Source organism: Cervus elaphus, chromosome 9, assembly GCF_910594005.1.
Source record: "Cervus elaphus chromosome 9, mCerEla1.1, whole genome shotgun sequence".
Taxonomy (NCBI): Eukaryota; Metazoa; Chordata; class Mammalia; order Artiodactyla; family Cervidae; genus Cervus; species Cervus elaphus.
The window spans coordinates 11,308,141-11,333,308 of record NC_057823.1 but is presented as its reverse complement, the minus strand read 5'-3'; the positions used below and the strand labels follow the sequence as shown (position 1 = coordinate 11,333,308).

At 47.5% G+C, this 25,168-nt stretch overlaps 1 protein-coding gene across 4 annotated transcripts; it reads left to right on the top strand.

Moving 5' to 3' along the window:
• LOC122699321 (prostaglandin E2 omega-hydroxylase CYP4F21-like) lies at positions 1 to 24,729 on the top strand. 4 transcript variants are annotated; one of them, XM_043911126.1, is made up of 13 exons: positions 1 to 59; positions 8,626 to 8,824; positions 10,772 to 10,916; positions 13,660 to 13,713; positions 13,806 to 13,933; positions 18,111 to 18,232; positions 19,015 to 19,285; positions 20,140 to 20,206; positions 20,593 to 20,722; positions 23,163 to 23,296; positions 23,392 to 23,456; positions 23,638 to 23,720; positions 24,133 to 24,729. In XM_043911126.1, the coding sequence occupies exons 2-13, from the start codon at positions 8,627 to 8,629 to the stop codon at positions 24,305 to 24,307; spliced, it is 1,572 nt and encodes a 523-aa protein (XP_043767061.1). In that variant the 5' UTR covers positions 1 to 59; position 8,626; the 3' UTR covers positions 24,308 to 24,729. The 4 variants fall into 4 exon arrangements, with proteins under 4 accessions (XP_043767061.1, XP_043767059.1, XP_043767062.1 ...); XM_043911124.1 differs by lacking the exon at positions 1 to 59 and adding an exon at positions 8,155 to 8,263; XM_043911127.1 differs by lacking the exon at positions 1 to 59 and adding an exon at positions 8,280 to 8,380.
• The last annotated feature ends 439 nt before the right edge of the window (positions 24,730 to 25,168 follow it).

Genomic DNA, 25,168 nt, shown 5'->3' with positions numbered 1-25,168 from the left:
ATGGGTTGAACCCAGGTCTCCTGCATTGTGGGCAGATTCCTTACCACCTGAGCCACCAGGTAAGGCTAATAACCTGCTTTTCCCATAGAATGACACAGGGTGAAACTGCCTCCCTTTCTCTGTGTAATTCAGTGTATTTGAGGAAGCAAGCAATAATGACACCTTTTTTAATAGTCTATTTGATTACCCCAACTTGTGCTGGGTCTTTACAGTCCTAGCAAGGCTTTAAGGGGCATGGGTGGTGATCTTTATTCAAGGCCCACTCCTCCGTGTCTTCACAGGCTACCTCCTCATGGAGGACTTCCCTGATTGTCTGGTCTAGAGCAGCCCCCTTGGTCACTTTCTATCACATGTCACTCTGTTAATTTCACTCATTATTGCCACTATCTGACTAGTTCTTATCCCCTGTTGGCCTCCTCCATCAGACAAGAGTGCCATAATCCAGAGACCTTGTCTATCTTGTTTATTCCATGCCCTGAGTTCTAGCAGTGTGTGTGGTATGCAGTAGGTGGTCAAGCACAGCTTTGTTGTTGTTGAACAATGAGCTACCTGGGAAAATAAATCTATCTTTTGATTTACAGAGGAGGATATGAAACTCAGAGAAGGCAACTGAACTGCCCAAGACCACACAGTCAGTGAGAGGCAGAGCTGAGATTTTGAACTCTGCCTTCTGTTGAAGGCAGAACTTGTACTCTCCCAAGAGATGAGTGTTGACTTAAAAGCAACAACAACAACAACAAAAGATGCACAATGTGAGAGTTGTGTGTTAAGTTTTTTTTTTTTGAGGGGGGGGTGGAGGGCAAATGAGAACTGCAGCCCGGGAGAGAGCATCTCAGATAGGTCTGAGGAATTGCTCCAAAGAGGTAGTGGGGGAATGAGAATATGTGTGATTTTGGTGAAGGGAGAATTCATGCAATCAAGCACTTATCTTACAAAAGGTCTGCTAGTCACAAGGAGCTGATGTCACCAGGGAGGGTTTAGTGCTTTTCTAGATATGAAGAGATACAGGGATTAGGATTATGAAATCAGTTCCTGAAAATATCTAACTATCTAAAGAGCTGTTCCACCACTTTCCCTGGAGCACAAAGTGCCTGTTCTCCACCCTGAACTCCCTTCAGGGCGTGTTGAAGGTCAGCAGCTGCAGCAGCATAGGGTTCAGTCTCCCCAGAGGCAGGACATTTGCCCTTGGCAAGCCCTTTTGCCTTTGACAGGAGGAAATGAAAAGCTGAGGGCCTGACGAGAACGGGGCAACAGAGAATGAGATAGTTAGATGGTGTCACCGACTCAGTGGGATTGAATTTTAGCACTCTGGGAGATAATGAAGGACAGGGAAGCCTGGCGTGCCGCAGTCCTTGGGGTCACAAAGAGTCAGACACGATGACTGACTGAACAGCAACAATGAGAGGAAAGGAATGGTGAGATTTCAGGCAGCAGGCAGCCTGCATGCTTGTTCTGATCCTGGATGGGTGGCAGCTGGTGGTCCTGAAGCAGGGTTTTAGGTTCACAGGAATTGAATGTGGATAGCCTGGGCAACTTCCCTGGTGGCTCAGATGGTAACGAATCTGCCTTCAATGCAGGAGACCTGGGTTCGCTCTCTGAGTCAGGAAGGTCCCCTGGAGGAGGGAATGAATGGCTTCCCATGCCAGTATTCTTGCCTGGAGAATCCCAGGGACAGAGGAGTCTGGCAGGCTACAGTTATGGGGTCAGAAAGAGTCAAACACAAGTGAGCAACTAACATGCATGCAGCCTGGGCAAACCCCCCCCCCGCCCATCCCCAGGAATTCTAGCTTCTACACCATCAACGCTTAGGGACTAAGAAGGAAGATGCCCTGTTGTCTCTTGCCCCATTTGAAAAATGAGTTTCTCTAAGGCAAGCCTGTAAAACACAGGCACAAAGTTTATTATCAGAGACACAGAATAACATGTGGAAAATCACACAGGGAAAGTTTATTTAGGTTAGAAGCAAGGCAGAAGTACACACCCAGAGAGAAATGGTGTGGGTGTCTCCCCCAAGGAGGAGGAGCATGGAAAAGCAGCAGTTAAAATATATATATGAGCTCCCCTGGTGGCTCAGATGGTAAAGAATCTGCCTGCAATGCAGGAGACCTGGGTTCGCTCCCTGAGTTGGGAAGATCCCCTGGAGGAGGGAATGGCTTCCAATGCCAGTAGGGCAGTTCTTCCAGGTCTTTCTTTACCTTTGGTCCTTTATCTCATTTCTTTGTTTACACCTGACCTTCCCTGTGGTTTTATCACTCCGTGTCAGACTCTTGGCAGGTTGCAAACCCCATGGACTGTAGCCCACAAGGCTTCTCTGTCCATGGGATTCTCCATGGGATTCTCTAGGAGTGGATGGCCATTCCCTTCTCCAGAGGATCTTCCCGACCCAGGGATTGAACCCTGGTCTCCTGCACTGTAGGCAGATTCTTTACCATTTGAGCTACAGGGAAGTCCTTCCTACAGGGAAGACCTTCCCTAGTACCCTCCTCAATATGCGTGCACATCTTTTCGCCAAAATGGATACCAGTGCAGAGGCCTGGGGGAGGTTCAACAATACCTATTATGGGGTGGCAACCTCTCCCTTATTGACCCTGTGCATGTGCAGTGGGGGAGACTTCCTTGACCTCAGGAGTAATAGATTTGCACATCTTATCTCTTTGTTCTAGCAGAGCTCCTTCCTGCCATTAACTTTGCCCTTGGAGTGCTAGGGAAAACAAAGTTGCAATTTACTCTGCTTGACAAATTCCAGTTGCTCTGCCCAGGGCCCATCTATTTCCCGCCTCAGCTCTAGAGAGATGCCAGGCCAATTCCTGGGAGATGTGTCTTTGTGGCAAGACTAAGTAAGAACTGCTCACCCATTTTATGTGCCAGCTGTCTCTTCTCAGGTGGCTTGGTGGTAAAGAATCTGCCTGCTGATGCAGGGTTTGGTCACTGGCTTGGGAAGATCTCCTGGAGAAGGAAATGTCATCTCACTGCAGTATTCTTCCCTGGAAAAATCCCATGGACAGAGGAACCTGGTAGACTACAGTACATAGGGTCCCAAGAAGTCAGACATAACTTAGTGACTAGACAACAACAATGTGCTCATCATTCCAAACTCTTATCTCTTAAAAATTGTGTCTTAGTGATAGAAATTATAGCAGCTCAGTGTGGGTGATAAATGCATTAGAGCAGGGGTCCCCAACCCTTTTGGCGCCAGGGACCAGTTTTACAAAAGGCAAATCTCCACTGATGGGGTGGTGCGAGGGATGGGTTCAGGATGATTCATTCGCGTGATGTTTATTGTATACTTTATATGTCCATTATTATTACATTGTGGAATATAATGAAATAATTAGACAACTTACCATAATACAGAATCAGTGAGAACTCTGAGCTTGTTTTCCTGCAAGTAGATGGTCCCATCTAGGGGTGATGGGACAGCCATGAAAGTGAAAGTGAAAGTCGCTCAGTTGTGTCCGACTCTTTGTGACCCCATGGACACACATGGTCCATGGAATTCTCCAGGCCAGAAAACTGGAGTGGGTAGTCTTTTCCTTCTCCAGGGGATCTTCCCAACCCAGGGATTGAACTCAGGTCTCCCACATTGCAGGTGGATTCTTTACCAGCTGAGCCACAAGGGAAGCCTGGGATAGCCATGAGGAGTGACTAAATAAAGATGAAGCATTGCTGGCTTGCTCTCCCACCGCTCACATCCTACTGTGTGGCCCAGTTCCTAACAGGCCAGGGACCAGTACTTGTCCATGGCTGGGGGATTGAGACTACAATTCTACTTCCTCCAATTCCACCACAGTGTGTGGATTCCTCTGTTTTTTCCCCAATGCATGCACAAAGTGTGCACACATACACATATGTTCCATGTTTATGAATGGAACCTTTACTCACATACCATTTTTGAAACATATTTTCCCCTATTCTCTTTGTTTATGTTTAATACGATGTTTGCAACCCTCTGTGAGATTCGACCAGCCTATTCAACACATATGAAGAAAGTGGTTCAGAGGGGTGACACCAACTGACCAGAATAGCTGATCTGATACAGGCTTGCCCACTGAACGGTTCTGGATGAGGACGGAAGAACCCCTGGAGAGGACACAGTGGGTGAAGTGTTTTCAACACAGGCTGGGGGACATTTCATAAGCCAGGCTTCTGTGATTTGGCAGCTGAGATGTTTTCTGTTTGATGAAAAACCACTGGGGATGCTCCAGCCTCCTCAGATTCTGCACAGAATTTCTTCTCCTGAATCTGCTTGCCTCCTGTGCTGCCTCCCCTTCCCCTTCTACCACCTGATCCAGGAGTCAGGGGGGCCAGGCCAGTAGACCCTGTCCTTGTGATGGCTGCAGAGACCTGCTGTGGCTTGAGTATTTGGTCCTGGCTGCAGAAAGTTAGACACCCGCTTACAGCTTCGATATGGGGCTAGAATTTGCTCTGCATGTTGCCCTTAATAAGGATCAATTTATTGTTGTTCCATAGCTAAATCATGTCTGACTCCTTGCAGTCCCATGGATTGCAGCATTCCAGGCTCCTCTGTCCTCCACTACCTCCCGGAGTTTGCTCAAATTCATGTCCATTGAGTCAGTAATGCCATCTAACCATCTCATCCTGTGCAGCCCCCTTCTCCTTTGTCTTCAGTCTTTCCCAGCATCAGGGTCTTTTCCAACAAGTTGGCTTATTGCATCAGGTGGCCAAAGTATTAGAGCTTCAGCAACAATTCTTCCAATGACTACTCAGGATTGATTTCCTTTAGGATAGACTGGTTTGATCGCCTGGCTGTCCAAGGGAATCTCAAGAGTCTTCTCCAGCACCATAGTTCAAAAGCATCATTTTTTCGGTGCTCAGCCTTCTTTATGGTCCAATTCTTACATCTGTAAATGGCTACTGGAAAAACCATAGCTTTGACTCTACATACCTTTGTCAGTAAAGTGGTATCTCTACTTTTTAATATGCTATCAAAGCTTATAGATAATTTTAATTTTAATTTCATGGCTGCAGTCACTGTTCGCAGTGATTTTGGAGGACAAGAAAATAAAATCTGTCATTGCTTCTACCTTTTCTCCATCTATTTGCCGTGAAGTAATGGGACCAGATGGTCAATCACGTGATATCAAAATTAACACAAATGTCAAAGGACAACACCCACTTGCCCTTTTGTGCAGCCTGGATGTTCCACCCAATGTCTGTTCTTGGAGGCTGCTGCTCCTCATTCAGTTCTCTGCCCACCCTCACCCTTGGACTAAGGTAGGATGTTCTCCGGGCACATCACTCACCACTCTCTGACACATCCTTGTTGATTCATTCCATCATTGCCATCTCCTCACAAGATGTCAGCTCTTTGACAGCAGGGAAGATGTTTGCAGTGCTCACTGATGCATCCCCGTGCCTGAAATAGTGACCAGCACATAACCATCATGGTTGTATGAACAGCTCTGAAGGTATAGATTTTTCTCTTTATATTATAACTGAAAATTAGAATTAGCAGGATGGAGGAAGGCACTGTGCTCCCTGTATCCTTTTCAGAATCCAGACTCAGGAGTCTTATGGCAACACTTCCTAACACGTGAAACAGTGTACACAGTTCCCCTGGATATCTACTTAGATGCAGTTCTGAGTCTGTATTTCCACATGGGGGTTTCTGTATTTACTTGCAAACTCTCAGGTGATACGGTGGGATGGCAGTTGGAGGACCACACTTTGGGCAGCCTAGCCTTAGAACTGTCCAATGCAAACCTTTCTCTCTTTCCCAGTTTTGTAATGAGCATTATTATGTGTCAGGCTTTGCTGTCCCCTGTTCTGTCCTATTTACCTAATTTGCTGGGGGGCTGGAGCAAGTTGCTTCACCTCTCTGAACCTCCAGTTCCTCTTCTGTAAAACTGGGCTCATGAACTTGATCTTCCAAGGCTGTTGGAAGATTACATCAATAACAATGACAACAAGCAGTGACTTGCATTTACTGACCCCTTCCTCTGTCTTATGTGTTCTACAAGCATTGTCTCTTTTAGTGATCCCTCCCATTTTCCTTGAGAGGTGATGCTAATGAAACGCCCGTTTACATACAGGGAAGAAGGAGAGCTTCATGGTTCAGGCTACCCAGCGTGAGGCCTGGGTCGCAGCCTGTTTCCATCACATGTATGACTCTGGGTGAGTCATTCACATAGTTTGCACTCTCCGCTTCCTCAACTCTAAAATGAAAGCACAGAAAAAAGTTCATACACGAGAAGGCTTCAGACAGCTTCAGTGGCCCCTGCTGGCAAATGCCGGGTGGTGGTTGCCATTCCTGCTCTAGGCTTCCAGCCTATTCATTGCCCACAGTTGGTCTGCAGTGAGTTGAACCCCTCTAGGCACTGGGGCTCCTTCTAAGTGTATGATGTCATTGCATGGTTTATCATATTCTGACCTTGCTACTTTAACCCTGATGTGAATGGACCTGCCAGGAGGCAAAGTCTACCCCTGTGGAGGGGAAGGTCATTCTTGGGGGAGGATGCACCCCACACCCCTGAGAACATTAAGACCCTCCACCTGAATCTCCCAGCTGGTGTTGAGGGGAAGGACGTTTGGAGCCTTCCTAGCATTCCACCAGTTTCAGGACAGTCCTTCCCCCCACTCTCCTGCTGAGTTTCTTTGCCATGCACTCCATCCGTCAAGTTGTCTGTCATCTGAGACCACACCACAGGACAGTTCTGGACAGGATCAAGGAAGGACCAAGAGGGGAACAGCAGATCCACTGGGTGGTTCATCCTGGATGTGGGAAGATGATTCAAGTGATGATACGAGGACCTCAAGATATCTCCCCACTGCGGTGACCATATTGGCTGAGAACCCACCATTATCAATGCCCCCAGATTAGTAGGGTGTCATCCCTTATGAATGGGAGTGGAACAATATAGCAGAAAAGAAAGGCTTAGGCTTGGTGGTATGACAGGCCTGGCTTCTTTCCAGCTCTGCAACTTAGGTTAGAGCTTAACCTCTATGAACCTCAGTTTACTCTTTTGTTAAATAGGTATCTTCCTTTCTGCCATCACTTTGCCCCCTCTGCCTGACCCCAGGGTGCTGGCCCAGAGCCCTGAGGGGCTGTAAGAACATCCCGCACACAGTGGGGTTACAGTGTGTAGAGCACTGGACACACAGTAGGCATACTATACACCGAGTCCTCAGCACACATAGCTGTGTTTTACATAGATTGTCAACACACAGTAGCTGTTCTTTACACACCACGCCTAACACATAGTAAGTGTGCCTTGTGTAGGGACTCAGCACTTAGTCGGCATGCCTTGTGGAGAATCTTAAGTACACCATAGGCATGTGGAACACCTGGCATCCAGTAGGCAGGACTTATGCAGAGTCCTTGGCACACAGTAGGTGCACTTTCAGTAGCCCATCCGGAACATAGCAGGCACGCTTTATGCAGAGCTCCTGACACACTGCAGGCATGCTTTCTGAGGGACCCAGCACACGGCACGCACTCATACACGGTTGTCACACAGAGTTGTCTCCCTTATGCAAACCTTATTTCAGGGTCTCATCCAACAGCCCATTTCCCAGATAGGAAGGCTGAGGCCAGAGAGGGTCTGCAAAGCCCACAGTGTGAATGAGGGCGGGTCAGAACTCCACTCCCAGCTCTGCCTCTTCTGCGTGCATACTGCGCTCTCCAGGTTCCTTGCAGCCTTACCCTTCATGTCTCAAGATGCTCTCTTCCGACTGAGTCCTTTAATCCCTTGTAATTCTCAGCTGGGTGTGTTTCTCTGCTCCTGGTCCCAGCAGCCATGTCTCAACCCGGGCCCTGGGCTGCTGAGAGGCAGGACTTGAATTCTTGCCAGGCTGTGTGCTACCAGGAGGTCAGAGTTCAGGTCTCCGAGCTCCCTGATTCTGTGCCAAGAAATGTTACATGACGCCCTCCTGGCCCAGGCATGGAGAGGAGCGCTGGAAATGTCTTCAGACAAGGCTGAGCTAGGCGCTGCTTGTGTGATACCTGAATGTTCATGCTTTTCTCTGGTACACGGTGCTTAGAGCAGCAGGTGTGGCTGCCCCACAGTTTGCCCATTTGGGATGTGATGAGTCCTGAGCATCCAGTGTACAAACTGTGACCCTGAACTTGTTCACGGGCCTCACCCTTTATTTGGACAACCTCCAGGTAGGGAGGAGGTAAGCAGGCGGCAAGGATTGGCTGGCTTAGTATGGACCCTGGCAGTTTTTTCCTGAGTCAGGGTCAGATCAAGCCTTCCGAGGAGAAGGAGGGGAGTTGTGCAGGACAAGCCGCTCTTGGCAGAAGGTGACAGGCTGGGGGTCAGGGGGCTGGGGGCCCTGGCCTGGGGTGGGAAAGGCCACTGTTCTAGGCAGGGTGGCTCCAGGGAACGAGCTGGTCTGGGAGATGAGTGGATGTCAGTAGGTAACTAACACACAAACATTCTGTGTGTCTTTCTGTCTGTCTCTGTCTCGGATTCTCCCTCTCACCCTGACTTTCCGTCTTTGAACCCCTGTCTGCCCATATCTGAGCCTGTCTTGCCCCATCCCCAGCACTCACCCTGCCCCTCACTCCCTTGCTCCTCTCCATTTATCTCTGCCTCACAGCTCACCATCACTGCCTCTTCTATTACCCTCAGGAGCTCACCCTTCACCCTGTTTGCCCCACAGGATGCTGGAGCTGAGCCTATCCAGGCTGGGACTCGGGCCGGTGGCAGCCTCCCCATGGCTGCTGCTGCTGCTGGTCGGGGCCTCCTGGCTCCTGGCCCGCGTCCTGGCCTGGACCTACACCTTCTACAACAACTCTCGCCGCCTCCGATGTTTCCTGCAGCCCCCAAAACTGAACTGGTTCTTGGCTCACATGGACCTGGTGAGTGTGGGCAGCAGGATGGGTCTGTGGGATCAGGGTGGATGGGCTTCCTGAGGGTCAGGAATGGGGCTCAGGTTTGGGGGTGGGTTCTAGGACAGAAGAGAAGCCAGGGACGCCAGGAGCCCCCTCTTCCTCACTCACTCATTCTTCTGCTCTGCCCTCGAGACCTTCCCCACATCCTGTCCTTCCAGCCCTAGTCTGTTTTGGGGCCCATTTCCTGCCTGACTTCCACACATTAGTGCACCTCTGAGGCCGGGCTGCACAGAGCCTGGTCTCCTGGCCTCTCCAGTCTCCATGGTGACCTTGAGACCTCCTCAAGGGTGCTGTCCAGGGTCTGCTCTGCTTGTGGTCCATTTCCTGTGTCTTTTCATTCTGGGTTACAGCTGTCCCACAGGAACTGGCTATCACCTGCCCACCCCCACCTATAGGACCACAGCTCCCCATACCCTCTCTGTCCCAGGATCCCGTCCTTTAATCTCACCTTCCCTCCTCCCAAGATATCCCAATGGGCTCAAAGTCCAACCTGGATAAAGTTCACTTCCTCTTTAAGAAGCCCTCTTAGACCTCCCCATCCTCCATGCTTGCCAGCTTTGTGCCGCAGACTTTGATCTTTGAATTGGTTCTGCTTATGATTAATTAAACAGTCAATTGTCCAATTACATATTAATCACCTTCCAATTTGATGCTAGTTCTGGGGAGCTGGCACTACAGTGTCTCCTCCAGGGCTGGCATCATGGAGCCAGTATTAAGCATGCAAAATAAATGTTTGGTTATCTAGGTGATGAACTTGCCATCACCTTCTCTGTCAAGGTCAAAGAAATGAGTACCCAGCTCTTCCCATCTAACAGCCCGGCTGAGAGATGAGAACATTTTTTCTTTCCTGTCTGGGATGAGAACTACAACTTGAGGGAGGACTTACTGCAATTTTACTGTTTATTATGGCAAAGTTCAGAAGCCCAGAACAGGGGGCACTCCAAAGCTTGCTGTGCAGATTTCCTGAGAGTCTGGGTCTAGAAATGGTCTCTGCAAGCCCTGGAGGTAACAGGAATGTTATAAAATTACTGCAGTTCTGCCCTTCCCTCCAAGGGCTTGGCTGTGTGGTCTGGTCTTGATCACTCTTCCTTCCTGCGGCCCCTCTTGCTGTGTGACCTTGGCTGAGTCACTCTCTCTCTCTGAACCAGTCTCACCAAGTGCACTGAACCCTCACCTGAGGTCCTTGGGGAGAGGGGAACAAAGCCCGAAAGTAAAAGTGACTTACATTCACCTGCCTAGAGCACCTGGAGCACCTGGGGGTATTTGTCAAGCTTGAATGGAGCATCCTGATGGAGGTGACGCTTCTCCAGGAGCATCATCTTCTTCCCGTTGCGTTGCATGTGGTGTCAGTTTCTTCCTCTATAAGTGGCATGATTGAAAGTCATATCCCTAGGTTGCAGGGGAATAGACAGACAGGACGCACTCTGCACAGAGCCTAGCCAATAGAGGAGGTTTGTAGGTCTGAGTTGCTTTCCTGATTAATGTCTGTCCCTTGGCATCTGCCAGGGCTGGAAGGTCCCAGGTCTGCAGACCCTTTACCACGCAAGGAACTGGAGGCCACGTGGACCATCCAGATTATGAAAGGAAGTGGGACCCAAACCTAGGGAGAAGTCCTGAGGCCACCCTGCACCCACAAACCTCCCCCATAGGGATCTCCTGTAGGCACTCCTGGGACTGAGACCACTTCCAGGACATGAAAAATCTGACTTCTCAAGCCAAGGTCAGCCTCCCTAAGGGTAGAGAGCCTGTCTTTTCCCTGTGTCCTGGGGTACATCCTGGGGACTTGGAGGTACTCCAGGTCCCTTCTGCCCCCAGAGAAGGAGGAAGCAGAGACTCTCTCCATCATACAGAATCTGACACACAGTCCACTGCAGTGGCTCCATCTGGGAAGTGATGGCCCTTCCTTGCTTGCAGGTGCCCCCCACGGAGCAGGGCCTGATCAACTTCGCTCAGATGGCTGCCAACTACCCCCGTGGATATTTGATCTGGTTTGGCCCCATTATCCCCATGGTCGTCTTCTGCCACCCTGACATGCTCCGGAGCATCACCAACGCCTCAGGTATCCAGGCAGAGCTTGTGGTGGTGGGTGCCATGACATATCTGAGGGATTCCAGCTCCTCCTTGCCAACATTTGAAGTGGCCCCTGCAGGACACTGGCCCCTCCTTCCCTCTTCTCGCTCAGCCATTTCCTCCTTTCTTTCATATATTCATCACCCCCATTCTTCCTCACACTGTTATCTATACCCCACTCTGGTGCCCTGCTAAAAGATGTCCCCAGTCTCAGGACTCAGATCTGGAACAGGATATCCCTGACCTGGTGTGGTTGGTCAGGAATCGGCCAGAGGGAGATGGGCTGTGGAAACCCAAGAATAAGCAAGGTCCTCTGTCGGGGCGTGTTGGAAGGCTTTCTGGAAGAGGAGGTGCTGGAACTGGATTTGGAACAAGGAACAGATATATTTGAAAGCAGAGGGTAGAGCGATGCAGTGGGCATCCATAGCATCCCAGGCCCCCTGGCAGATCTGCCCTCAGTCTCACTCATCCCCAGATCCCCAGCGATGATCTGGCTGGAGATCTGGCGCATGATCTGGGCTGCTATTTTTGTGACATCTACCTCCCCAACGGGTCGGCTTCTTGACTGTATGCTGTGACTCAGCCACTTCTAATTCAGGGCCTTCCTTCTCCAGTGCCCAGGGATCTCCCTGAGGAGACGCTACCCCATCCCACCCTGGCTCCCTCACTTTGTCCTCTGCCCCTCCCATCCACAGACAGACCAGGCAAGCAGGGGAATGGACAGCTTCTGACAGAGACCTGGTTTCTGACACCAGATTACTGAGTGACTCTGGGAAGGGCCCTAGCTCTCTCTGGCCTGCTGAAGTTTCTTTCAGCTGTTAGTGGAGGAAACTCAACCCTGTATGATCTGTTCAAAGAAAGAGTATCAATTGACTGTAAACTCCAAGGAAGATGTCTTCAGGACAGCTGGATCTGGGTCTTAAAATGTCATCAGAAATCTGTTTTCATCATTTAGCTCTGTGCTCATCTGTGATGGTTTCCCTCTGATCCTGGTAAGATTGAATCCCCCAAGCTCAACCCCCATGGAAAAGTGAACTCATTAAAAACAGTTTTAGAAAAAGTTGAAGGTTTCCTTTAATTTGCCTGGCTTGGGTCATAGGACCAATTCCCGTGCTCCTGAGACTCTGATTGCATGTCTTGGCAGGCACAGGGTTATCTGAGCTATTGTTTTAGGGTTCAGAGCAGTTCAGTGGTTAAGAATTCAGACCCCGGATTCAGGCACACCTGACCTCATGTGTCAGGCATAGTATCTGTGAAACTGTGGGCAAGTCATTTCTTTATTCAGAGCCTCAGTTTCCTTATCCGGAAAGAGATTGAACATGGTGTCTGGGATCCACACAGGGCAAGACCCTTCCTATCCCTGCACCTGAATGGACATCCAACTGTCCTTTATGGAGGGTGTGGGGAAGGAGCCTGAGAAAGTGTGAGGACAGAGGAGCAGCTGCTGAAATTGACTCATGGCTTCAGGTATGGCTCTCTGCCCTACAAGTGCTCCCCTCTGGCAGCCTAGAAGAGCGCAAATTAGGTCCTATCTGTTCCTCTTCAGATTCAGAGCTGGGAGGAAGGTCTCCTGCACACCCAGGGCCTGGCCAGCACCTATGGGGATGCGTGCTGCTGGTGGGTGGGGCCCTGGCACGCGATCATCCGCACCTTCCACTCCACCCGCATCAAGCCTGTGCTCTTTGCTCCAGGTAGATCCTTGGCCACAGCTTATCCCCTGTCATGGTCTGTGTTGCCTCTATTTGGGCGGCTGACCATGATGCAGACAGTGGGGGTGTGTGGCCAGGGTACCACTGTTTCTCACTGCAGACTCCCACCTGCCTGACCTCTGGTCATGTCTGTGCAGTGTCTTCTGTGTGGCCACATCTGGTCACATTTATGTGACCACATGTATCCACATGGATTCTGGTTACAACTGGTGTATGTTACACCTGGTGACACCTGATATAATTTATACCTGAGCTCAGAGATGTTCTCAGTCATGTCTGGAGCTCAGCTGTGGCCAAGGACATTTGAGGCATCTAGGAGTCTCTCTGGTTCTTATCTGAAATGTCGTTAGAGATTGTCTGGCTCTCCTGTTGATCACTCCTGGGCCACATGTGGAGTTTGCCTCAGGTCTGGGGCTCAGGGTCGCTTTGAGAAATGCCTGCGACCTTCTGTGAATCCTGCCTGTTTTGGGTCTTAAGGTATGCCTGGATCACACTTGGTTCATGTCTGTGAGATCAGTGTATTCAAGCCCTGTCTGGAGCCTGCCTGGGGCACCCTGGGATCAGGTCAGATGGTCTTCAGGTGCACGGCAGATCTGTTGCATCACGTCAGGTTGTGTCCCGCCTGTTGGGGCCATGTCAGATGTCTCAGGAGAGGTCCTAGTGCTGGGGCAGGTGTGGTGCCCTTGGTCCCTGTAAAGCTGTTTTGTAGAGGGCTGGGTTTTGCTTCCATGTCAGAATGTGTTGGACTCTGTAGGCCATGTCAAGGAATGTTGGGGCATGTCGTGTCATTCTGGGCTGTGTCTAAGCACCGTGAGTGTGTCTATGGGCTCTGCCTTTGCTCTGTTCTGTGCTGCAGCCTGGTCTGGTCCCTTCTCCCCTCCCAGCTTCCTGTGCTCTTGGTCCCATTCTGCTGTGTTGGGGTTGGAAGAGGAATGCAGATTCCTGGCTGGAAGCCTCGACCCCCCATCAAAAGTCCCTCTCCTCTGCATCTACCTGACCCCTGATTGTCTTTACTCATTTCAGCTGCCATTGCACCCAAGGACATGCAGTTCTATGGCACTCTAAAACCCTGGCTTGGTGAGTAACTGTGAGTGAAGGGGATTGGGGATGACCGTGGAGATCCAGGGGAAGGTGTTCCTTTGCCCACTCCCCATGGCTGTCTCTGCTAGGGGATGGGCTCCTCCTGAGTGCTGGTGACAAGTGGAACAGTCACCGTCGCATGCTAACACCTGCCTTCCACTTCAACATCCTGAAGCCCTATATGAAGATTTTCACCAAGAGCGCAGAGATCATGCACGTGAGTCTCTTGAACCCAGGGTCCCAGCTGGAGTCTTGAGGATAATGGGGACTCAGGAACGTCTTGTCTGGAATTCTGGATCTTCCAGTTGACTTTGAGGCCATTGTTCTTCCTCCTGAACCTTAGTTTCCTTGGCTGATAAGTACGCCTAATGTGAGCCTTGCTTTGCAAAGTGGTCAACATAATGTAATGGAGCCATGTTCCTGACATGTAGTAGGTGCTCAGAATGTGTTAGCTTCTCTTTTTCTTCACAGAAGCCTTGGAATCTTGAGACATATTTTAGGAAAATAATGAATGTTGTATAGTAGTTATGCTGGAGTAACAAATCACTTAAAAACAATAACATGAAAGTGAAAGTCACTCAGTTGTGTCTGAGTCTTTGTGACTCCATGCAGTCCATGGAGTTCTCCAGACTTGAATACTGGAGTAGGTAGCCTTTCCCTTCTCCAGGGGGTCTTCCCAACCCAGGGATTGAACCCAGGTCTCCCACACTGCAGGCAGATTCTTCACCAGCTGAGCCACCAGGGAAGCCCAAGAATACTGGAGTGGGTAGCCTATCCCTTCTCAGCTGATCTCAGATTGTTTCACCCAGGTCAAATGGACTTCCTTTTACGTGATTCTCTCCCTAAAAGACATTTCAGTTTTGTTCACTGGCAGAAGCAATGTTCCAACAGACTGAGAAGAAACTGCAATGCCCTTTTATTTTTATTTTACTTTTTAATTGGAGTTTAATTGCTTTACAATGTCATGTCATGTTGTATTCTGCCATACAACAATGCTAATCAGTCATATATAGCAGCTTCCCCCAGCTATCCATTTTATACATAAGAGTATATATATACATCAACGCTGCTTTCTCAATTTGTTCCACCCCCTCTTCTCCCTGCTGTGTTCAAGAGTCAGTTCTCTATATCTGAATCTCCATTCCTGCCCTGCAATTAGGTTTATCGGTGCCATTTTTCTAGATTCCATGAAAAGTGAAAGTGATAGTCTCTCAGTTGTGTCCAATTCTTTATGACCCAATGGACTGTAGCCCATAGGCTCCTCTGTCCATGTAACTCTCGAGGCAATACTGGAGTGGGTTGCCATTCCCTTCTCTGGGAGTCTCACTGACCCAGGGATTGAACCTGGGTCTCCTTTCATTGCAGGTGGATTCTTTAATGTTTGAGTCACTAGGGAAGCAAATTCCAAATATAACAAACTATTTTTTTTTTCTCTTGGCCAATATAAGACTTACTTCACTCCGTGTAACAGGCTCTAGATTCATCCACCTCAGTACAGCTGACTCACATTTGTTCCTCTTGATGACTAAGTACACTGTGCCTATGTGTACACCACATACTTCTTAATCCATTTATTTGTCAATGGGCATCTAGGTTGTTTTCATATCCTAGCTATTGTAAACAGTGCAGCAACAAACATTAGGGTATATGTGACTTTTTGAACTATGATTTTCTCAAGATATTTGCTTAGTATTCCTGGTTTTTAAAGAAATCTCCATACTGCGCTCCACAGTGGCTATATCAATCTATAGTCACACCAGTAGTGCAAGAGGATTTCCTTTTCTCCACATCCTCTCCAGCATTTATTGTTTGAACATTTTTGATGATGGACATTCTAACTGGTGTGAGGTGGTACCTTATTTTAGTTTTGATTTGCATTTCTCTAACAATGAGCAATGCTGAGCACCTTTTTCATGTGTTTATTGGCCACCTGTATGTTTTCGGAGAAATATCTCTTGAGGTCCTCTGCCCATTTTTTGATTGTGTTTTTTGTTTTTCTGATATTGAGCTGCATGGGCTGTTTCTATATTTTGGAGATAAATCCTTTGTCAGTTTCTTTATTTGCAATTATTTTCTGCCATTCTGAGGGTTGTGTTTTTACATCATACCAGATGGACCTAATTGATATCTACAGGACAACCCTTCCAAAAGCAACAGAATACATTTTTCCCCCCTCAAGTGCACATGTGATCCAGGATAGATCACATCTTGGGTCACAAATCAAGCCTTAGTAAATTTAAGAAAATTGAAATTGTATCAAGTATTTTTTCTGACCCCTATGCTATGTGGTTAGATATCAGTTATAGGAAAAAACTGCAAAAAACACAAACACGATTTAAAAAAACCTAGAAACCAATGACATTGAAAACATGACAACTCAAAATCTATGGGATGCAGCAAAAACAGTTCTAAGAACTGCTTTTCAAGCCTATCTCAAAAAACAAGAAAAATATCAAATAAACAACCTAATATTGCACCCAAAGCAAATAGAAAGGAAGAACAACAAACCCCCAAAGTTAGTGGAAAGAAAGAAATCATAGAGATTGGAGCTGAAATAAAAAAGAAATGAAGAAAAAAGTACCAAAGAGCAACAAAACTAAAGGTGATTCTTTGAGAAGATAAATAAAATTGATAAACCATTAGCCAGACTTCTCAGGAAAGAAGAGGGAAGACTCAAATTGATAAAATTAGAATTGAAAAAGAAGTTACAACACACAATGCAGAAATGCAATGCCTTTTGGGGTCTTGGTTTGGGGTAGCCTGAAAGTGAAAGTCACTCAGTTGTGCCCTACTCTTTGCAACCCCATAGACTATACAGTCCATGGAATTCTCTAGGCAAGCATACTGGAGTGGGTAGCCTTTTCCTTCTCCAGGGGATCTTCCCAACCCAGGGACTGAACCCAGGTCTCTTACATTGCAGCTGGATTCTTTACCAGCTGAGCTACAAAGGAAGCCCAAGAATACTGGAGTGGGTAGCCTATCCCTTCTCCAGTGGATCTTCCCAACCGAGGAATTGAACTGGGGTCTCCTGCATTGCAGGTGAATTCTTTACCAACTGAACTATCAGGGAAGCCTATGGGGCACCCTAGTCATCATTTTTCTCAGGTTATTGGTCCAATAATAACTAGTAAACTAACTAATAAAAGCAGGTCCAAGGCTAACTCAGAATCAAAGAATGGTGAAATAAGCTCCATGCCCTATTATAATCTACTGAAAAAATCACATTGCAAAGGGTGATTCCATATATATATATATATGGAATTGAAGAACTAAAGTAAAGGACTTTGTGAAGTGCTTGGGATTTTTCTATACTTGCAAATGGACAAGTGAGCCTGTTACTGTTTCCTGGATTCTGCCATTAGACAGGAGAGTCCTGAGTCACAGACAGAGGGCAGTTTATTCCTCTTAGCTCAATAAATGGCATGTGCTTCCTGCTGGTTTGTATTATCCCTCCAAGTAATCAAAGTCCATGAGGGTGACACAGGTGGGCTTCAACTGGTGCCTGCTCATATAGTATGTTGTATTACAGTGGGGGAAAGTGCTAGGTTTAGGGGCTATATGACTTTTAGAACTAGAAGCAAGCCTGATATTTTCCCAGGAAGACACATTACCTCACTCCTCAAGGTTGTTTACTACACACACAACTCTGAGAAATGGCCCAGGTAAAGAACATCAGGGTCTTCCATTTTTTTTTTTTTTTTTTTTTTTTTAGTATACCAAGCAAGAATATGCAGGGATACTCAGGGCCCATGGAGAAATATCTTTCTCAACATAGGGGGCAGTTTTCTAATCATCTTTTAACAATGAAGATGATGAAAGCAAAATCTATTGATCATGGGATTCATGTCTATGCAAAGCAGAAAAAGAGACACAGAAGTACAGAACAGACTTTTGAACTCTGTGGGAGAAGATGAGGGTGGGATGTAGCGAAAGAACAGCATGTATATTAACTATTGTGAAACAGGTCACCAGCCCAGGTGGGATACATGAGACAAGTGCTCGGGCCTGGTGCACTGGGAAGACCCAGAGGAGTCGGGTGGAGAGGGGGGTGGGAGGGGGGATCGGGATGGGGAATACGTGTAAATCTATTGCTGGTTCATGTCAATGTATGACAAAACCCACTGAAAAAATAAATAAATAAATAAATTAAAAAAAAAATAATAAAGTGGAAAGAAAAAAAAAAGAATATATAAAGAGCAGGAGGCTGAGTCAGGATTTAAATCCAGATCTCTTGACTTCCAGCAATGAGAACTTCATGTTCTACAAGTAACAGCTTGCACTTCCACTCAAGCCTGATGCTCCCTGGGGATGGTCCTGGAACCAAGAGGCAGGGTCTTAGGGGAGTCCACCCAGGTGGTTGCAAAGGGGCCCCACCTGTCTCCTTCTCTGACCAGGCCAAGTGGGAGCACCTGGTCACAGAGGGCCACACCCATCTGGACATGTTTGAACACATCAGCCTCCTGACCCTGGACAGTCTGCAGAAATGTGTCTTCAGTTTTGACAGCAATTGCCAAGAGTGAGTTTCATTGCTGGGTCTGGGAACATGAGTCATAGGCCCAAGGTAGTAGATGGGGGAGGGAGGACTGACCAGGGCAATTGGAAGGGCCTTCCTGGAGGAGGTGGCTCACAGCTGGACAATCCAGGACAGGAAATGGAAAGAGAAGGAGCTATCCTTTCAGGTAGGTAGAACCCTTTGATAAAGGCCAGGAGGGTAGGATGAGAAAAGAATGTGCAACAGTGAGGAGACACCAGGAAAGTAAGGTTGGAGGACTGAGAAGGTAATATCTTAATGGAATTCTGAAGTCAGGCTAAGAAGATATGAACTTTATTTGAGGTTTCCTGGGAGCTATGGAAGGTGTTTAAGCACATGAAGGTCTTGGTTAAAGTTGAGCTTGGACGTCTGACTCAAGAGAATCCAATAGTCATGTAGGCACTAGAATGCATTAACATTAGATGTAAGGAGACTAAGGAAGGGGCTGGGCCGTTGACCAGCTGGGAAAGGATAAGGTCTGAGCCGAGTGGATGGTATGGGGAAGGAAAAGGGGCAGCTACTGGGTGAGAGAGAAAGGAGAGAAGCATGGTATCCAAACTGTTCTCTGGGTGCCTGGGGCATGGGGGCAGCTCACTGACATAGAATGGGTGTTGAGAAGAGTCTGAAGAGTCACATCTTCTGGCTCATCCCCACCCTGTATCTGTAGGTCATCTGTTATTGAAGCCTCAATTCCTGAAAGGAGGTAGACCCCTGGCTTCTGGGCTTCAGGTTTTAAGTTGTTGCCTCCTTTATGCGCTCTTCCTCAGGAAGCCCAGCGAATATATCGCCGCCATCTTGGAGCTCAGTGCTCTTGTGTCAAAAAGAAACCAACAGCTCTTCCTGCACATGGACTTCCTGTACTATCTCACCTCAGATGGGCGGCGCTTCCGCAGGGCCTGCCGCCTGGTGCACGACTTCACAGATGCGGTCATCCAGGAGCGGCGCCGCACTCTCCCCAAGGAGAATATTGATGACTTCCTCAAGACCAAGGCGAAGACCAAGACTTTGGACTTCATTGATGTGCTTCTGCTGACCAAGGTGGGTTCCTCTGGGATCTGAGTTCAAGAGGTAGAAGGGACTTTGATTTGATCAAATAATTTGAATGGGATGCAGAGGGTCCTGGGGAGCCATGGAAGGTGCTTGTGGAAGGGAGGGATGGGTCAGGGATGTTTTAGAGATGATCATGTGCAATGTAGCCTGTAGGGGACTGCTAAGTCTGAAACTGTGAAGGGCCTGTGATTTGACTCTAATGCAAACTGATAAGTCAGTCTACCACTGAGGTAGACTCTACATGTATGTACAGAATCTATATATATATACAGAATCCTGGAGCAGAGTAGCACATTTATTTCTCATAGCCATAATAGTAGCCTGAGTAGAATTGTAGCTCTGGCTCCCCATCCCCAAATGCCTATGAGCACACCATGATGCTTTTTTTGTACATCAGCCATGCTTGGATCACAGTACAAGTACCTCTAGATTTTGACATTTGGAACTTATACAGGGCAATTGATACATCAGTCCCTTTCTCCCTATGGAGAGAGGGACTGGAAGAAAGACTATTCTGGAGCTTAAACAAATACTCTGGTGAGAAGGCAAATTCTACAGGTTGTAACCCAGGTTGCCAGAAACTTTTTGCAGAAATCCCCTGTCATGTCATCAACATGAAAATATTTTCAAATCACTGATTCCTTTCACCAGGGACAACACAGTAGAGAAAGATGTTAAGGAGGAGGCCTATGGAATATGGCCTCTAGTGACAGGCTGAGCAAAGGATTTCTAGGGCTTCAGGTTGGGATTGGGTTCCTATATGCAGTTTTAGAGATTGTCTCACGTTAGACTCAGGGGTCCTCAGAACTAATGTGATTCTGGGGATCTCGCTTTCTCTGCAGGATGAAGATGGGAAGGGATTGTCAGATGAAGATATCCGGGCTGAAGCTGACACCTTCATGTTTGAGGGTGAGGGTCCCAGTTTGGGGCTACAGAAAGGGAGGGAACTTGCTGAATTGACCCTGGACTACCCCATCCCTCCCCATCTTCCCCATAGGCTTAATGCAAGGGAGCTGTCCATGCTCTAGTACCGAAGTAACCCAGAGACCCAAGCGGTTCTGGATGCCCCTCAGGCCATGATGCCACAGCCAGTGGCCTCTCCTGAGTCCTACACAACCTTACAAAACACTCAGAATACAAGGAGAGGGCAGAGTTTCTCTATCCCAGGGACTTGGTGTGTGGACCCTGGGCTACCTCATCCCTACTAATTCCCCCATGGTCCATACTGTGAGGGTTCTGTTCACCTTTGGTACTGAAGTAGCCCAGAGATCCAAGTCTTTCTGGATGCTACTCAGGCCATGACACCACAGCCAGTGGTCTCTCCTGGATCCTGTACAACCTTGCAAAGCACCCAGAATACCAGGAGCGCTGCCGGCAAGAGGTGCAAGACCTTTTGAGGGACCGTGAGTCTAAAGAGATTGAATGGTGAGTTCAAGATCTCATGGCCTTTTTCTGAACCCCTCTCCTTGGCTCTGCTCCCTTGTTGGGGAAGAGAGAAAATCTTTTTGTTGATTCTTTCACTTAGTGGGAATAGGAACAGAGCTCAGAGGCAAGATCTAGTACTCAGCATGGATAGCAGGGCAAGCTGGCTCTTGGGACAAAAATTTGGATTCTGAGATAATTTGCAACAATGTATGAGGACAGATGATGACACTTGGCACATATTCAGGAAGTGAACTTCCCCTCCACTTCCTTAATTTTCTCTCTGAAATCACAGATGTTTTCAAACATCTTCACTCTGTGTTTCCTCATCTCCTTCCCCCTCAAGTTCCTCATATTATTTAGTCCTCTGGATCATTGAGGGAATAAAGTATTCAACTCTTGTCCAGGGACACCTGTATCTTTCTTCACCCAGTCTCCATTTAGTAAACACTGCCACTCTGCCTCCCTATCCCCAGCTCTATACCATTTCCAATTCTTTCCAGCTTCTTTGTTGTCCTGGAGATTCAGAAAGGTCCCAGACACCCCCCAGTCTTTGCCTTTCAGGAGCTCCCAGCCTGGTGGAGGCATAGTTTCAAGTCAGGACACTTCCAGTGTACATGGGCAGGCCTGGAGTTTAGGCTAAGAGGGACAAAGTTGAGGGTGGAAGGTCTCACCTGAGACCCTGAACATTGGTGAGTAGATATTCGGGTGCATTTGAGATACAATTAGGTCAGGAAGACATCAGGGAATAAATTAAGAACTAGAAGGAAGGGAGAAGAGAGAGAGGAATGAAGGAGGGAGAGAGGCGGTTGTTGTGAGTATATAATTGACCTGTGGGAAGCATATTACTTCGTAATATTAATACACAGTATCCCAGAGCGTGAAGTGGATATCCGTTTTTGGGTATCCAAGTAATCTCCAGGCTTTTAATGGACCCTAAAATTTTAGCATAGAGATCATACTCACATGTTGTTAAATTAACCCTTAGATACCCTTGTTGCTATGGTGAACCATATAGTCTATCTGGATTGAAAAATATTTATAAGTTTATTTGGATAATACACATTCACATTTCTTGATAAGTTGAATTCAGATACTTTATATCATGGAGATGGGAATGGCAACCCACTCCAGTATTCTTGCCCAGAGAATCCCATGGACAGAGGAGGCTGGCGGGCTACAGTCCATGGAGCCTCAGAGTCGGACATGACTGAGATACCAACACACACACACACTGTGTATCATCACAGTCATCTTTTCTTTTATTATCTCTTCTGATGCTATTTCTAATAGAAAAACTAACAATTTATGGATAAAGCTTTCTTGTCCATAGCAAACAACAGCAAATGCTAAATATTTAGTGTCTTATCATTAGGAAAAATAAAGGTTGTTTAATAAAAGCTCTGGGTCAACTGGGGGTGTATATGGAGAAAAGTTAATTCATCCTGCTTCTTGGGCCTTATAAGAAAATAACATCCATATGAATCAAAGATTTAAATGAAAAATAAAGAAGTCTTAAAGTCTATAGGATAAACCATGAAAAGTTATTTTCTAGTTCCAGAATGTGCAAGGCCCTGTTTTTGACACAAATTCCAAGAGATGTATAAGACATTGGTATACGTTACCTGAAATGAACAGCAGTGTGTATGGTATTCAATATGTTGCTATATAATTTTTTTTAATGCAAAAACTTACCTCTGGAAGGATACATAAAAAATAATCACTAGGAAAACTGAGAAGGGGAAGTGAGTGCTGTTGGACTATATGGGGTTTGTCTGAAGTTTTCCAGTTTTGAGTTAGTTAATTGTATCAGCTATGAAGAATTTAAATCACCACACAGAAAGGGGGGGGGGATTTTAAAAAAAGAATTCAGCATCCCCTTACTGGATCTTGTCTTCAATGTTTATAAAAGTTTTCCAGTGAATTCTCTTGTTTTCTAAATATAAAATCACTATCTCCAAAAAATGACACATTTACCCCACATTTCAAATGGCATTACTCTCTTCCCCTGCCGCCCCCCCGCCATAAGTATATTAGCTAGCATCTCTCGTCCTATAGTTACATAACAGTAAACATTGAATCTGTTTCTTACTTATTTGTCTTCTGATTTTGTGGTCTTGCCATAAAAATATTTTATATTTACAAAATTGTAGAAGTTTCTATGGTTGACTTTTAGGTGAGTTGTTCAGAAAAATCTAAAAATATCTGACTAAGTTTCTTCTAGTACTTTTTTGATCCTGCATTTCTTCCTTCTTTCTTTCTTAAAGCTCATACTGAGTCATGATGGTCAAAGAAAGAGCTGTCTATATTTATGTATATGACTTAATCAATTTGGAGATATTTTATCCATCTGTGATTTTGTTTTAGGAAGAAGGATCTTAAGGAACAGTTGAGGAGTGTCTTTGCTTTTGTTCCCTGGATAATTGTCATGAGGTTTCCGTAGGGATGACCTGGTCCAGTTGCCCTTCCTGACCATGTGCATCAAAGAGAGTCTGCGGTTGCACCCCCCAGTCACCAGCATCTCCCGCCGCTGTACCCAGGACATTGTGCTCCCAGATGGCCAGGTCATCCCCAAAGGTGCCCACAATGACAACAGGAGGAGGTTCCTGGTCAGAAAGAGGGGCCAATAAGGCAGGGAGACCTAGTCCTGACTGGTCCTTCCTGTTCCACAGGTGTTGCCTGCCTCATTGATATTTTCGGGACCCACCACAACCCATCTGTGTGGCCAGACCCTGAGGTGATGCCTCCCCCACACCCTACCTCCATCATCTTTGTCCATTTCCCTTTGGGGACCCAAGGAGGGCACAGGGTTCTGGCAAATCAGACATCACTCTGTCCCATTATACACATATCTGCCTCTCCAAGGATGGATGTCCTGGGAGATACCACCCAGTAACCCTGTCTTGTCTTGCCCCCAGGTCTATGACCCCTTCCGCTTCGACCCAGAAAACATCAAAGGGAGGCCACCTTTGGCTTTTATTCCCTTCTCAGCGGGTCCCAGGTGAGGGCATTGGGCATTTGAGGTGGGAATGCGGTAGTGGGGGTGGCAGCATCTGGGACTGAGATTCCAGGCATGACTGTCAGGCAGGGAGGTGGGAAAAATGAAGATGGTCAGAGTTCTGGCTTTCCTTCCCTCCCCTGCCCTAGAGGTGACAGATAAACGTTTGGGGAATGGAGGTGGGCCCAAGGAGGGGCCTGCAGTGTGCTGAGAGCCCTTTCCCTCCCGCGTTTGCATTCAGAACTGGAATCTGGACCAGGCCCAGGGGATATGCAAACCCATGTCCGGGGTCCCAGGAATTGTTAGGCTTCTCGGTCTCTGCAGATGGGGTTGGGGGTTGGGGGCCAGATTTCCGGCTTGGTGAGGCTGGGATGAAGGTCCAGGGAGTCGTCAGAGCCACCACTCCTGCCTGCAGGAACTGCATTGGGCAGACATTCGCCATGACTGAGATGAAAGTGATCTTGGCGCTCACCTTGCTGCGCTTCCGCATTCTGCCGGACAAGGAGCCGTGCCGGAAGCCAGAGCTGATCCTGCGCACAGAGGGCGGACTCTGGCTGCAGGTGGAGCCACTGAGCGCAGGCCAGCAATGACCCAGCACCTTCTCTCCTGGGCTCCTCCCTGACCCTAGACGTGGCAGATTGGAAATTAAACTTCGTAGTCACCTCTGCCCTAGGCTCGTCAAGAGACAGCAAGGAGCACATGGGGTCTGCTAGGTTCCAGGAAGGTGGGGGTTGCTGTAAACTTGGTGGCCTTTAGAGGGGCGGCTCAGGGGGGAACTTGGATCCCAAGTGTAAGACTACTCTTTAGGGAAGTCCAACTGCTTGATGCAGAGAGGGTCAGATGACCTTGGCTTTGCTCCCTGCCATGGTAATGTAAAGGTCACCGTCCCAGTCTGTCATTGACTAGTTGTTTGGCTTAAGAAAATTGTTTACCTCTCAGTTCCTTTATTACACATTGTAGCCACTTTACTGGGCTGTTGGGGAGACTGAATAAACAAGCATATGCAAAATGACTGACTCAGTATGTAGTAAGCATTAGTAATCAATAAGGGTTCATTTCCTCACTTCTTTCTGCATTGCTTTCTTAAATTTAAAATGTTTTAAAGTCATCATAGGTATATTTAAATTTAGGGACATGTGGAAGCCTGCTGCTTCAGAGGACTATCATTAGAAGATTCAGCAACTTCAAAATTCCCATATTTACATCTATTGCAGTTTCAAAGGGCCTTGCTGTGATGCTGACCTGAAGTTGGGAACTGAAAAAATTTTTTTTTCCTATCACAGAGTCATGACCCAGGACTTCATTTTCATCTGGATGTTTTAGGGAGTGGAGGCCAAGTGGGTGGAAGTGGATGGGGCAGGAGTGGGGTCACTTCCTTCAGCTCTTGGGACAGCAGCTGCCCCAGGACTAGCCCCACTCAGGTTGCAGGGAGTCCTGGGATAGAGTCTTAG

Excerpts from the sequence above, each read along its gene's own strand:
- LOC122699321 (XM_043911124.1), top strand. The coding sequence starts at position 8,169 with ATGGACCCTGGCAGTTTTTTCCTGAGTCAGGGTCAGATCAAGCCTTCC. Across the intron at positions 23,297-23,391 it reads TGGCCAGGTCATCCCCAAAG|GTGTTGCCTGCCTCATTGAT; the intron begins GTGCCCACAATG and ends CCTGTTCCACAG. Across the intron at positions 23,457-23,637 it reads CTGTGTGGCCAGACCCTGAG|GTCTATGACCCCTTCCGCTT; the intron begins GTGATGCCTCCC and ends TCTTGCCCCCAG.